Source organism: Saimiri boliviensis, chromosome 7 (genome assembly GCF_048565385.1).
Source record: "Saimiri boliviensis isolate mSaiBol1 chromosome 7, mSaiBol1.pri, whole genome shotgun sequence".
Classification (NCBI taxonomy): domain Eukaryota; kingdom Metazoa; phylum Chordata; class Mammalia; order Primates; family Cebidae; genus Saimiri; species Saimiri boliviensis.
The window spans coordinates 83,240,546-83,256,455 of record NC_133455.1 but is presented as its reverse complement, the minus strand read 5'-3'; the positions used below and the strand labels follow the sequence as shown (position 1 = coordinate 83,256,455).

Genomic DNA, 15,910 nt, shown 5'->3' with positions numbered 1-15,910 from the left:
TGAAGTATCCTGGTTTCACTTTTTTTAAAAATAATTATTAATTGCATATAACTATTCATCCTTTTAAGTTATCTTCAAATATGATCAAGCAGTCAGATTTTTCTTTCATGGACACATACATACACACTCTAAGGCCTGACTCTTCAAAATGTGGTAAAAATAAAATCTAATCCATTTCAACTTGATGAGAGAAAACATGATAGGAATAACAGAGATGTTACTGTCCATAAATAGTTAGGTATCACGTGAGCTCTAAAGGCAGCCTACTATATGCCAGGCATTATGCTCAGCTTCAAAGAACTAGAAATTAAACACACAGATTTTGTACTTAGGAAATTTTAAAATAATATAAATGTACATAATAAAAGATATAATAAGTTTAATATACAAGGTCCTGAGTTGTAACAAAGACAAAGGATATGATCAGCTTTGCTTGGAGGTTGCAGGGATAGATCAGAGAAGACAGCTAAAATGAATCTTGAAGATGAATAGAAGAGTGGACAAACAAAGGTATTCAAGGCTGTAGAAATAACAGGTGCAAAGGTGTCACATATTGTGGCATAGATAGAGAAATGCTGTTCTAGACTGTGGTCCTTAATTTTAGGGTGGAATGGAAGATGAATCTGTGATAGTTGCTTTTAAGTTTTATTTTCCATACAAATCATGAAGAATAAGAAATAAAGATTAAAAAGGGAATTAGGGAGCACTGACAGTATGGTGCCAAAAGCAGAGGAAAAAAATGGACATGGTGATGAAGACACAAAGAAAGAAAATGAATCAACAGAGTACAGTATGATGAAAATAAGCCAGAGCAGTACCACTGAAAAGAAACTTCTTATATGGGCCAAATATAGGGGAGGGGGATAGAATTAATATGATAAGTAAATGGTATGATTGCTGGATAGGCAAAGACATGAAGTATATATGTTAATACTAAACACTCATAAAAAGCCTATTTATTTCATTAGAAACTCTACTTTTTGTTATTTCAAAGTCTAAAGCTATGATAAATAAAGCGATTATGTAGACAAGTATACACTATTTTTATATATACTTAGTGGATATTCTTCTCAAAAGGTAACTGCCCATTTAAAGGGATAAATAAAATTCTACTTCTAATTTACAAGTTACTGATAATTAGTGGCACAGAGGGTTTTGTGTGTGTGTGTGCATGTGTGTGTGTGTGTGTGTGTGTGTGTGTGTGTGTGTTTTAACACTTACTATCCCATGAAAAAATGTGGTAAAGCAGTCAAAACACCTCCAAGTCCCATAATGAAACAACCAATTCCAATTAACTTTGGTCTGTGTAGTTTGGATCCAAAGTAACTCACAAATACAATCACAAACAAATTTCCTAGAAGAGAACAAAATTATGTTGATACAAGTTAGTCCAATTTTGTATCTAGAATTGAAAGCCCCAGAATGAATGCAGAGTTCAAAACATAGTGCCTTCCCTTAAAGATGATATAATTTAATTGGGAAGGTGAATTCATCTACGTTAAACGAATCATTGAAAAGTTGTTTTAAATACAAATAAAAAGCACTTGAATTACTTGGCAATATTAGTAACATTTTACTGAAAAATTTGAGTTGACTCGATTAGATTGGAATGAAGAAAAATGAAGATGAATCTTCCTGATCTGAGGGTAAGGTGTTCCTTCATGTATTTCTTTATTTATTCTTAATATTATTTAAATTTCTAACATGTACCTGATGTGAAGCTCAGAGCCAGAAATAAGAAAGTTATATGAAAAATAAGAAACCATGGTACCTGTCTTCAAGAAGTTTCATAGTAATGGTAAAAATAGATAGAGGGACAGAGGTGCTATTAAACCACAGAAAGGGGGAACTTAAGAGCTTGCAGAAAGGTTCCTGGAGGAGAAACCACTTGATATGTAATGTCATGTATAAATCATTTATATTTAAAAAAATACATAGAGCATATCAAGTGGAAAGAGTGATGACCACTTCTAATCCTTCTGGAGCCTCATGCATAACGACGAACAAATAGCAGTTAAGGATTAATGAGCATTTCTGAAAAAAGTAGCATAAAAATAGTGTGGAAGAAAAGCATCAAAATGAATAAGTACATTTTTTACTTTATAAAGAATTTAGGTGGGGTGCGGTGGCTCGACCTAATTATGCCTGTAATCCCAGCACTTTGGAAGGCTAAGGCGGGCGGATCACGGGGTCAGGAAATCGAGACCAGCCTGGCCAACATGGTGAAACCCCGTCTCTACTTAAAAATTAACTACAAAAATTAGCCGGGCGTGGTGGCGCATGCTTGTAATCTCAGCTACTCGGGAGGCTGAGGCAGGAGAATTACTTGAACCCAGGAGGTGGAGGTTGTAGTGAGCCGAGATCGTGCCATTGCACTCCTGGACAACGAGAGCGAAACTCCATCTCAAAAAAAAAAAAAAAAATTAGTATCTTTCGAAATACAAGGGCACATTGCATCCATAAAATCAGAACTGGCAGCCTAAAAGTAATAAGGGAATAATAAAGTGCTGTTGTAAATGTAAAATACAGATAAATATACAAATTAGAACTTGATAGGATAAGATGTATGGTGGCATCAACAAAGATTAATGAAACATAAAGAAAAACAATAGAAATTTAGAAGAAAAAATTTAAAGAAAAAATTCTCAGAAAATTTAATATTCAACTCATAAATGGTCTAGAAGAAAATAAAAAACAAGGAATGACAAAAATATAAACCAGAAAATGATTTCCCTGAGCTATTATTGGAGAAATCCAAATTAAAATGAAGACAACAAAATATCTTTAATATTTCAAAGAAAAGACTTGTGTGTGCTCAAACAATGGAGTTCTAATGTAGGTTGCTCCGAAAAGATTTCTTTCTCTTTAAAAATAACATCTTCTCCCAAACTTTCTTCATCTTGAGAGAGGGGAGGTAAAGTATGACATGATGTTAGTTTGCAAACAGTGAATTTGTATAGAATCAGAATTTCTGAACATCCTCACTATCAACATTTTTGGCTACATCATTCTTTGTGCATTATAGAGTATTTAGCAGTATCCCTGACCTCTACCCTTAGATACGAGTAGCATCTCCCTCGTTCCCCAACCCCTGTCCAGTTATAACAACAAAAAATGTCTTTAGTTATTGCCAAATTGCCTGTGAAAGATATCCCAGTTGATAACCAGTGATGTAAAGCATATATATATATATATATATATATATATATATATATATATATATTTAACTTTGCAAGTATGGTTATTAAAATAGAAAAAAAAGTTACCAATTTCGAAGCTTCCGTCAATTAAACCAACAAGAGAAGAGGATATGTCAAATCTCCTTTCTATATGAATGGTGTTACTTTTCATAACAACTGCACCTAGTGTCCTAGCAATAAAGCTGAGTGACAGAGCTGCCAAGAACATCTAAGAAAAAGCAAAAGAAAAGTGGGAAAATAGTTAATAAAAAAACTATATAATGTCAATAGGCACATGAAATTATAACAACTTTTCTTCTTTATTTAAAAACATTATTTGTATCTTAAAAACCATATTCAGTTTTCCCTTTTACCAGGTAATACTACTCAGCCATTTTAATGTTGTTATCACTACATGGATAAAGCATCATTTCTAATTTGGTTATAATATCAAAACATTAGAGCATTACAGTTAATTTTGTTATTTACAGTTAAGGTTGCTATTTTTAAATCAGTCTTATTAACTGATTTATAGAAAGCCAGATAATGTTCTCAGATGACCACAATGATGAGCTATTCTTTATTTTCATGTGAATAACATTGGCTAACTGGCAGTATATTCTCAAAGGTAGCATTTCCAGGAAGCCAGCTGAAAAATAGAACTTTGCAGAGGCAAAAACAAACAAACAAACAAACAATTCTATGACCAACAAAAGTGACTAATATTCAGTGGTTATAGATGTTTTATTTGACAATTTCATGTTAATAAAATGTATCAATTCATCATTTCTCTTGCAGCGCAGATTTACATCCAAAAAAATTCTCTTTGGGCTCTCTACTATTCATATTTACCCTATTACATATTACATGTTTATATCTCCTGCCTCAAATTTATATGTAGAAACTCTAATTTCCAATGTGTTGATATTTGGTGATGGGGTCTTTTGGGGGTAATTAGATCATGAGAATGGAGTCCTCTTGATAGGATTAGTGCCCTTATAAGATGAGAAATTAGGGATTTCCTCTATTCCTCTCTCTCTCTCTCTCTCTCTCTCTCTCTCTCTCTCTCTCTTCCTCCCTCCCTCCCTCCCTCCCTCTCTCCCAAGATGGGACACAACTAGGATATGGCCCTCATCAGAACTCAATCGTGCCAGCACACTGATATAAAAATTATCAGCCTCCAGAAATGTGAGAAATAAATATCTGTTGTTTAAGTCACCAAGTCTATGCTATTCTGTCAGCCTGAACTGACTGAATGGCCCCTTCTAATTTCCTCCTATATTCCTGCTGGTTTCTACCACCACACCTAGCTTCAATTATTGCAATGGCCTTCTGAGGCATTTTTCTGCCTCTGTGCATGTCTGCCTAACAGTCTTTTCTCAACAAAGTAGCTAAAGAAGCCCTTTATAAATCAGAAATAGACTATGCTGCCCTCTCTGTCTTCCCTTGTGACTTATAGCAATATCAAGTGTTTCCAATGATCTATGAGACCATGAACAACCTATCCTCTTATTTACACCTTCCCACAAACATTCATTCCTCTTTGTATTTCTAATCTTGTATTTTGTTACTCTTGTCCTTGGTCATTCCTCTCCAGCTACATTAGACCTTCTTGCTGTATATTGAGCATTCCAGATACATTATATTGCCCCAGGATTTTGTTCTTGCTTTTCACTTGACATAAAAGGCTCTTCCCCATAGTCATATTTCTATCACTCATTCCTGCATACCCTTAAAAGTTTTGTTCAATGGAACTTTCACAGTGAGGCCTTCCTTAACCATTCTCTTTAAAATTGCACTCCTTTCTGCTCACAATACATTTATTTCTTCATGTGTCTATTTTATTTTGCCACAGTAGAATTTTAGCCTCATCAAACCATAGATTTTTGTCTGTTTTGTTCATTGCTCTGTCCCCAGTGATTAGGACAGTGCCTGTCACATAAATGCTTAAGAAACATTGAGTGAATATATATACATATTGAGTTATATATAGAAAGAAAGAGAGCTACAGGAGCAAAAAGAAAAGAAGAAAAATTAAGAGCCTAAAAGAAATTATGGAACAACATCCAGCAGGGCAACATATGCATTATGGGAATACCAGAAAACAAGTAAATGAGAAAGGCCTGATAACATAAATTATGGCCCCCAAGTTTTTAAATCTGAGGAGATAAGGGAACTTAAACATTTTAGAAGCTCAAATAATTCCAAATAAGGTAAATCTAAAAAACTCTATACAGTATTATCAAACTGTCAAAAGTCACACACAAACAGAGAATCTTAAAACCAGCAGCAAAAAACCACTCATTTAGTACAAGGAAGCTCTTCATAGATTATCAACAGCTTTCTCAAAAGTAACCTTGTGGACCAGAAGGGGATGTGATAATATAGTCAAAGTCCTGGGGGTGGAAAAAACCTGCCAACCAACAATACTATATTCAACAAAACTCATAAGAAAATTCAAGATTTTCTAAGGCAACAAAAATTATGGGAGTTTGTCAATACTAGACCTATCCAGCAAGAAATTCTGAAGGGAATCCTACAAGTTGAAGCAAAAGAATGATAAGCAGCAACAGAGAACCACTACAAAATATTAAATTTTCTGATAAAGGTAACTATGTAGACAATATAGAAACTGGGGGTATTGTAATATGTGAGTAAATTATATAGTACAGAATTTTTTAAATAGCATAAAATAATTAGAATTATCTGTTAATCTATATACAAAAGATGTACTTAGTGTAATTAGTAACATAAAATGAGAACAGGCAGAGGTATAAAAAAGTTTTAGATTAGCAAATGCATCGTTAGATAATTTTGTCATTGTGTGAACATCTTAGCGTGTACACACACAAACCTAGATATTATAGCCTACTACACATATAAGTTTATGGTATACATAAACACTTTCTGTCTCACTGGCATTCCAAGTGCCCTCCATGGGCTGCACCCACTGTCTAAACAGTCCCAATGAAATGAGCTGGGTACCTCAGTTGGAAATGCAGAAATCACCTGCCTTTTGCGTTGATCTCTCTGGGAGCTGTAGACTGGGCTGTGCTAAAAACTCTCAATAAAATAGGTATCGATGGAACATATCTCAAAATAATAAGAGATATTTATGACAAACCCACAGCCCTGGCATCCCCAAACTTTTTACACAGGGGGCCAGTTCACTGTCCCTCAGACCATTGGAGGGCTGCCACATACAGTACTCCACTCACTGACCACCAGTGAAAGAGGTGCCCCTTCCTGAAGTGTGGCGGGGGCTGGATAAATGGCCTCAGGAGGCCACATGTGGCCCGCAGGCCATAGCTTGGGGATGCCTACTACAGCCAATATCATACTGAATGGGCAAAAGCTGAGAGCATTCCCTCTGAAAACCAGCACAAGAGAAGAATGCCCTCTTTTACTTCTCCTATGCAACATAGTATTGGAAGTTCTGGCCAGAGCAATCAGGCAAGAGAAAGAAATAAAGTGTATTCAAGTAGGAAGAGAATACGTCAAATTGTCTTTGTTTGCAGATGACATGATGGTATATTTAGAAAACTCCATAGTCTCAGCCCCAAATATCCTTAAGCTGATAAGCAACTTGAGCAAAGTCTCAGGATACGAAATCATTGTGCAAAAGTTAGAAGCATTTCTTTACAGCAATAACAGAACCGAGAGCCAAATCATGAGTGAACTCCCACTCACAATTACTACAAAGAGAATAAAATACCTAGGAATACAACTTACAAGGTTTGTAAAGGACCTCTTCAAGGAGAATTATAAACCACTGCTTAAGGAAATAATAGAGGACACAAACAAGTGGAAAAACATTTCATGCTCATGGATAGAAAGAATATCATGAAAATTGCCATACTGCCCAAAGTAATTTATAGATTCAATACTATCCCCATCAAGCTACCATTGACTTTCTTAACAGAATTAAAATTACTTTAAATTTCACATGGAACCAAAAAAAGAGCCCCTGTAGCCCAGAGAATCCTAAGCAAAAAGAATAAAGCTGGAGGCATCACACTACTTGACCTTTAACTATAGCACAAGGCTACAGTAACCAAAACAGCATGGTACTTGTATTAAAACAGATATATAGACGAATGGAACAGAACAGAAGCCTCAGACATAATGCCACACATCTACAACCATCTGATCTTTTAAAGACCTGACAAAAACAAGTAATGGAGAAAGGATTCCTTATTTAATAAATGGTGTTGAGAAAACTGGGTAGCCATATGCAGAAAACTGAAACTGGACCCCTTCCTTATACTGTATATAAAAATTAACATAGATTAAAGGCTTAAATGTGAAACGTAAAACTATAAAAACCCTAGAAGAAAACCTAGGAAATGCCATTCAGGACATAGGGATGGGCAAAGACTTCATGGCTAAAACACCCAAAGCAATGACAACAAAAGCCAAAATTGACTAACAGGATCTAATTAAACTAAAGAACTTCTGCATGTCAAAAGAAACTATCATCAGAGCGAACAGGCAACCTACAGAATGGAAGAAAATTTTTGCAATCTATCAATATGACAAAGGGCTAATATCCAGAATCTACAAGAAACTTAAGCAAATTTACAAGCAAAAAAACAGACAACCCCATCAAAAAGTGGGCAAACATTATGAACAGACACTTCTCAAAAGAAGACATTTATGCAGCCAACAAACATGAAATAAAGCTCATCATCATTGATTTTTAGAGAAATCAAAACCACAATGAGATACCATCTCACACCAGTTAGAATGATGGTTTTTAAAAAGTTAAGGAAACAACAGATACTGGAGAGAATGTAAAGAAATAGGAAAGTTTTTACACTGTTGGTGGGAGTGTAAATTAGTTCAACTGTTTGTGGAAGACAGCTTGGCAATTCCTTAAGAATCTAGAACTAGAAATACCATTTGATTCAGCAATCCCATTACTGGGTATATACACATAGGATTCTAAATCATTCTACTATAAAGACACATGCACATGTATGTATATTGTAGCACTATTCACAACAGTAAAGACTTGAAACCAACCTAAATTCCCATCTATGATGGACTGGATAAAGAAAATGTGGCACATATATACCATGGAATAATATGCAGCCATAAAAAACGAGTTCATGTTCTTTGCAGGGACATGCATGAAGCTGGAAACCATCATTCTCAGCAAACTAACACAGGAACAGAAAACCAAACACCACATGTTCTCATTCATAAAAAGGGAGTTGAACAATGAGAACCCATGGACACACAGAGAGGAACATCACATACTGGGGCCTGTTGGAGGGTGGGGGTATAGGGGAAGGATCGAATTAGGAGAAATATCTAATGCTCATGATGGATTGATGGGTACAGCAAACCACCATGGCATGTGTATCCCTATGTAACAAACCTGTACATTCTGCACATGTATCCCAGAACTTAAAGTATAATTTAAAACATAAAGAATAAACAAATGGAGAAAAACATTCCATGCTAACAATAACCAATGCAAAGCAGACTATCTAAATTAATTTTGGACCCAGTAGACTCTAAAGAAATCATTCATAAAAAGGACATTAGAAAGTTAACATCAATGCACCAAATAACAGAGCTGCAAACTATCAGAAGTAAAAACTAGTAAAACTACAAGAAGTAAAAAATGAATACACTGTGGTACTTGGAGACTTCTACCCCTCTCTATGAGAAATGGAAAGATCCAGCAACTAAAAACAGGAAGAACATAACTGACCTTAAAAACACCATCAATCAACTGGATATAATAAACATCTATGTGTTATTTCATCCAACAACAGCAGAATACACAGTTCTTCTTAAGCCTACATGAAACATGCACAAAGATATACCACATCCTAAAAGCCATAAACCCCAGCTTAATACATTTAAAATAATAGAAGTTATAGTGTCTTCTCTTAGACAACAATGAATTTAAACTACAACAAAAAGATAACTAGAAAAATATCAAAATATGTGGAAGTTACCTACCACAATTAAGTAACATATGAGTCAAAGGAAATCTGAAGAACAATTTTAAAGTATTTTAAACAAAATAAAATTAAACACACAAATTATCAAAATTTGTGAAAGGTAGCAAAATCGATGCTTAAAGATTTATTGCACTGAATACATATAATAGAAAATAAGAAAAATCTAAATCAATATCTAAGTTTTTAGGGAAACTAAAAAGAAAAGAGAAAATTGAATTTTAAGGAAGGATAAGAAAAGACGGAATAAATATTAGACCTGAAATCAATTAAATTAAAAACAGGAAATCAATAGAGAAAATTGACAAATCACACGTTAATTCTTTAGAAAGATTAATAAAATTTATCCAGCTAGGTTACCTAAGAAAAAGAGGGTGAACACAAATTATTAATAAAAGAAATAAATGAGGGGACATAACTACAGATCCAATATACATGAAAAGGATAATAAAGAAATACTATAAGCTACACTCTGCCTGCAACTATAACAACAAATACAAAATGGACCAATATATTGAAAGATGCAATCCACCTGTGACTGGCTTTTTGGGGTGCCAGGGAGGCATAGCCTTTTTGACAAAATGTTGCAAGTTTTTGGTTTTTTGCTTTTTTAAGAATGAGAGAGTGGACCACAGTGGATGCAGTAGGCTTGTAAAGTAAATACCATACCCAAAAAAGAGTGTTGCAGAAAGTGATTTATTTAGGTAGAGAAAGAGAAAAAGGAGAAGAAGAGAGAAAACTTCCATGAAGAGTATGGAAGGGGATCCAAACATGGGGTTTAAAGTGGTGAGGAAGACAAGGACTTATAACCTGGGAGGAATCCCCACCTCCTTCAAGACCCCTGGACAATCAAAGGAGTTCCTTAGAACTTCTGCTGGAATGTTCGACTTTTGGCCCTTTCCTGCACATATGAAAATTGAAACTGAGACCGTTAAATCTCCTGGATGGAGAGAGTTGGGAAGAGGGGCATGGTGCTGGGAAGTTTCTGCCCTTAAACCTATACCCCCTTGTGTACCCAGAAAGAGAACACATTCCCTCCTTCCTTCTTTTGAACAGGAAAGTTTAACTTTCTTTGGAATTTGGGTGTTGATTGCTTTATAGGTATTTTTTGCTGAAATGGGGCATAGAATGGGCCCTGCACTTGAGGTTTTTTTTTTTTTAGAGGGGAGCCATTTAGGGGTACAGGCTGATCTAGAGGTTTATGATAGAGCCCACAAGCCAAGGACATTTGGGGTTTTAGTGGCAGGATTGTAACCTTATGGTTTTATAAGAAACAAATGTGATAAGGTGGTTAAAGATGAGAAGCCTAGAGGCCAACAAATATAGATGGTTATAAATGAGCCTAGGAGAGAATAGAGCCAGGTTTCTGAAGGTTTTTAGCCCTGTGTTTGATATTTTAGTTTTATGTTTAAAACAATACTTAATTGGTTTAAGAAATAGCATTTTTTTAGAAAGAGACAAGCTTTTTGTTTTGTTTTGTTTTACTATGAAAAGGATAATTAGAGTTTGAGAGAGAGCAAAGTTGAGGGTTATAGTTTTGTTAATGCCAGGATATAAATCAGATGTATTCATGGTTACTTTCCTGGGGATTTTGTTGGAAAAGTAGATGTAGATTTTTTAATAGCTTGCAGGGATACAAAGTGTTGCTTTTTGGAACTTTTGTCTGTGGAGTGGAGGGTTTATGACTTTTTTTTAGGAGATATTTAAGGCTTTAGCCAAGAGTGGTGAATTTATGAATTAATTTTTACTACCTCAACTGCCGTTGGGGTAGACAGAATGACTGAAAATGTTTTTTGTTTGTTTTGTTTTGTTTTGTTTTGTTTTGTTTTGTTTTGTTTTGTTTTGTTTTTAAGATGGACCTAGAGAGGTAGAGTTTGAAGGGAGAGATTTAACAAGCACTAAGTTTTTAGGGCAGGAGAGAAATACTGAGAAGGCCCTGCCAGTGTTTAGGAGGAGATTAACCTTTTGGACCTTTATGGTTAGCTTTGTCTGGGGTTTTGTGGGGGTGACGGCTTGTGCATTTGCCCTGATCACCCAAGCAAGCCACTTGCTGCTGTTAGTTTAAAAGCCACTATTGGATTATTTGGTTAGACACTTTAGGCCCTGAGAACCTTTACTTTTTGGGACAGTGTGCTTTTTAATGATTTCCCTGGCACATCAGGCATGGATGAGATGGTGGTTTCGGGGGGACAACTTTCTTATAAAATGTGCCTTTAGACCGCACTGGTAACAAGCTTTGCCAGACTGGCAGTTAATCTGAGCCTTTTTTCATTTGAGCCCCTGGGGTTTGCTCGCCTGAAAACAATGACTAGGGCAGCAGCCTTGTCCTGACTTTTCTTTCAGCCTGTTTGTTTTTGATTATAAAGCACCAAGATTGTCTGATTTAGTAATGATTTTAGACATTGTTTTGACCCCAAGACCAGTTTTTGAAGCTTTTTTTTTTTATATTTGCTGCTGACTGAGTAATGAACTTGTTTTTTAGTATTAACTGACTTTAATGGAGTTTGGTGACAGGGGAATGCACTTTTTTTTAAAGCCTTTTGTAATTGCTTAAGGAAAGCTGTTGGGTTTTTTTGGCGGTTGGGGAGAGGACGATGCTAGGTTTTTTTACTTGGCAGGGGGTAATTTGGCCACACTGGTAGAGAAAAATGAGCTGATTTTTTTAAAAAGATTGTGTGTTGAATTGGTTTTAATTTTTTAGGTATACACTTTAATGGGGACTTGATTTGGGGAAGATTGGTATCCCTTTGAAATTGAACACAAGAAATGCCAGCATTTCTGGTTAATAATCACAGCCACTTGACCTGAGGCATTTTACAGGTAAGATACTAATAATGGAGCATTTTTTAGTTAGTATTTTGAAATTTTGGTGCCCAAGATGTGTGATTTTTTTTTGGGGGGGTGCCTTTTGTGTACTGGATTTGAATTACACCCTACTAGCATTAAGGGACTCGCTTACTTATTGTTTGCATGACCTTTAGTGACTACTATAGAGGCATGAAGGGCTATTGGGTTGGGTAGTTTATGTACTAACAAGCCCTTGATGAGGCCAGTAAGGCTTAGGAGATGGGTACCAATATTTCCCAGCAAAAGTTTAATTTACACAAGCCAGATTATAAAACTACCCTAGAAGGGTATATTTTTAGGGAGGGGCCGTTAGAGCATATAATTTAAATAAGGCAGGCCTGGCATGGCTGAGGCAGGAACAATATCCTTAGGACCTGGGCCTTTTTTAACTCATTGTTCATTGTAGGAAAATGTCCTTAGGGATGGAAGACCTGCCATTAACTATTGGTGCCGTAGACTTGGTTTATGATTTTTTAAATGAAAAAGTTTTCCATAGAAAGAGAGAGCCAGTTTTAAGCAAGACAAATTATACACTAAACACAAAGTTTTATAGCTTTTAACTTTTGAATTTAATAGGTTTTTTTAAATTTAAGACTGACTTTACTGGAGATTTGAACCAGCAACCTAGTAGTTGCAGGCCCTGCACTATAACTGTGTTATCACGCTACTTGCAATAAGGCAAGGTAGAAAGCTTTTTTTTCCCCTTTTTTTTTTTGAGACAGAGACTCCTTTTGCCGCCAGGTGCCCGGCTGGAGTGCAGTGGTGCAATCTCGGCTCACTGCAACCTCTTCCTCCCGGGTTCAAGAAATTCTCCTGCCTCAGCCTCCCAAGTCGCTGGAACTACAGGTGCCCACCACCATGTCCAGCTAATTTTTGTATTTTTAGTAGAAACAAGGTTTCACCATGTTGGCCAGGATGGTCTCTTGACCTCGTGATCTGCCCACCTCGGCCTCCTAAAGTGCTGGGATTACAGGCATGAGCCACCGCGCCAGGTGGTAGAAAGCTTTTTTAAGCCGTACTTTGAATGAGAATGCTGCTCTTTGAGGCCAGGCAGGGCTGACAGCCAGCAGCTGCCCTTTTTTTTTTTTTTTTTTTTTTTTTTTTTTTTTTTTTTTGCCGGTGTGCTGAGGGAAAAAAAGCCACTTGCTGCTGTTAGTTTAAAAGCCGCGTTTGCTGTGAGCTTTGGGAACCATGCCCTGCCCCTGCAGCTTTTGGTTGCTATGTCGACCCTGCTTTTGAGTTACTTTTTGAGCCGCTGCCCGCACAGGGACCCTTGGCCTGCAGGCAAACACCCTGGGGGAAGTTTCTTTGTTTTGTTTTTGACTGCGGTTTTTAACAGCCTGGTTTTTTGCTGGCCCTGCCTTTGGGACCCAGGACAGCCAGGAAAAGCGCTTCCCCACTCCGCTTCTTTTTAAGCGCAGGTGCCACTCTGCTTGGCTTGGGCGCAAGAGTATTTGGGGAGGTTACAGCATTTAGAGCCTTTATGCCTGGCTGGGAAACACCTTGCCTCTACTGCTTTTTGCCTATGTGCTTGCTGCGCAGGCCTGGGCCCACCCGCGGGCTGGGTCGCTGTTTTTGCTGGCAAGGAGTGAAAGGCCTGGGGGAAGTGCTTGCCCACTTGGCCCCACTTGCAAGCCCAACCCTGGTTTTATCCCCGTAACTGCAGATAGCTTTTGCCTGTTTCACCTCCCACAGGTTTTTGTTCCAGAGAAGCAGCTGAGAGAGTGAAAGAGAGAGAGACAGAGTAAGAAAGCCGAGAGAGTTTGAAGGACAAAAACTGCGCCTTTTTAAACCTGGCTGGCCAGCCACTTTTAGTTCCCCCCATCGCTGCCGGGTTCTGGCCGCTTTAGGTGTTTTCTTAAAGTGACAGGACAGAAAGCAAGTGAGAAAAGTTAGATATTCTTACTCGTCCCTCCGAAGCAAGTTTTTTTTTGTCTTTTTTTTTTTTTTTTTTTTTTTTTTTTTTTTTTACGCTGCATTCCTTTGTCCCATCTGGGTTGCCAATTTTGTGACTGGGTTTTGGGGGTGCCAGGGAGGCACAGCTTTTTTGAGAGAATGTTGTAGGTTTTTGGGTTTTTTGCTTTTTTAGGAATGAGAGAGGGGACCACCGTGGGCGCGGTATGCTTGTAAAGTAAATACTGAACCCAAAAAAGAGTGTTTGCAGAAAGTGATTTATTTAGATAGAGAAAGAGAAAAAGAAGAAAAGAGAAAACTTTCACAAAGAGTATGGAAGGGGATCCAAACATGGAGTTTAAAGGGATGAGGAAGAGGGGACTTTTAACCTGGGAGGAACCCCCACCTTCTCCAAGACCCCTAGCCAATGAAAGGAGTTCCTTAGAACTTCTGCAGGAGTGACTGACTTTTGACCCTTTCCCACGAGTGGGAAAATGAAAACAAGAGACTGTTAAATCTCCTAGATGGAGAGAGATGGGAGGGGAGCATGGTGCTGGGAAGTTCTTGCCCTTAAACCTATACCCCCTTGTGTACCCAGAAAGAGAATATATTCCCTCACACCCACGTAAGTACAAGAATAAATAGGCAATATTAAAAGGACTATTTCTGTTTAAGAAATTAAATTGATTTTAATAACCTTCCAAAACAGAAAGAAACAGGCCTACATGGTTTCACTGGTGAATTCTAAGAAATTCTTAGGAATTAATTTATATCAATTCTTTACAATTTCTTTCAGAGGTTAGAAGCAGAAAAAAATACTTATTTATTTATTGAGAGGCCAGAATTACCCTAATACCAACACTAGACAAAGATACTACAAATAAATCTTTAAACTGGTAAAATGAACATACTAAAACTTGGAAATAGGTGAATGTAACCAGCACCACTTGCATTCAACATCGGATTTCAAAATAATATTTATAAGAATCAAGGAGTACAAATACCAAAATAAAATACCACTTTATGGCTACTTAAATTGCAAAAATAAAAAAGTCACATAACTCCAAATGTTGGAGAGAACGTATATTCAAATTTTCACTTACATATTACTGGTGATCAAGTAAATTAATGCAGTCACTTTAAAAAGAAACAGTTTCCAGATACGATAGCTCACACCTGTAATCCCAGTACTTTGGGAGGCCAAGGCAGGCAGATTGCTTGAGCTTTAAGAGGCCAAAATGGGTAGATTGCTTGAGCCTAGGAGTTTTAAACCAGCCTGGGCAACAAGGTAAAAACCACAGAGCTAGGTATGGTAGCTAGTGTCTGTAGTTCCAGCTATTCAGGAGGCTGAGATAGGAGGATCACTTGAGCCTGGGAAGTGCAGGTTGCAGTGAGCTGAGACCATGCCACTGCACTCCAGCCTAGGTGACAGAGACCCTGCCTCAAAAAAAGTTGCAGCAACTATAATGCTACTATGTTGGAACTCTCCAATTTATTGAGTTTCTACGTAACACTGTGCTAAGCACCTCATAAAAATCTGGACAACTCTGAGATAAATATTATTTCAATTTATCCATGTTCTAGCTATGGATGTCATGGCATGTGAGTTGGGTCTCTTGAAGATAACAAAATAGTTGAGTCCTTCTTTTTTATCTAACTTGCTATTCTATGCCTTTTAAGTGTGGGCATTTAACCCATTTACATTCAAGGTTAATATTGATATGTGAGGATTTGATTCTGTCATAGTGTTGTCAGCTTGTTATTATGTTGACCTGATTGCATAATTGCTTAACAGAATAACAAATTATATAACAGAATAACAAATTGTTAGCATTTGCTTGAATGAAAATAATATTTTTTCTTTGCTTATGAATCATAGTTTGGCAGAATATAAAATTCTTAGCTGAAATTTAAGGATGGTGACGATAAGTCCCCAATCTCTTCTAGATTGTAAGCTTTCTGCTGCATGACCTGTTGTTAGACTGATGGGCTCCTTTTGTAAGTGACCTGCTTCTT

The 15,910-nt window shown here is 36.9% G+C and overlaps 1 protein-coding gene across 1 annotated transcript in view; it reads right to left on the bottom strand.

Annotated features, from left to right (window-relative positions):
• Positions 1–15,910, bottom strand: part of LOC101037794 (solute carrier organic anion transporter family member 1B1) — a 99,619-nt gene that overhangs the window by 53,186 nt on the left and 30,523 nt on the right. The window contains exons 4-5 of the mRNA XM_003926555.4: positions 3,267–3,408; positions 1,222–1,354 (exon numbers count right to left, since the gene is read on the bottom strand). Coding sequence (XP_003926604.1) covers positions 1,222–1,354; positions 3,267–3,408 — 275 coding nt within the window. The remainder of the gene's footprint in view (positions 1–1,221; positions 1,355–3,266; positions 3,409–15,910) is intronic.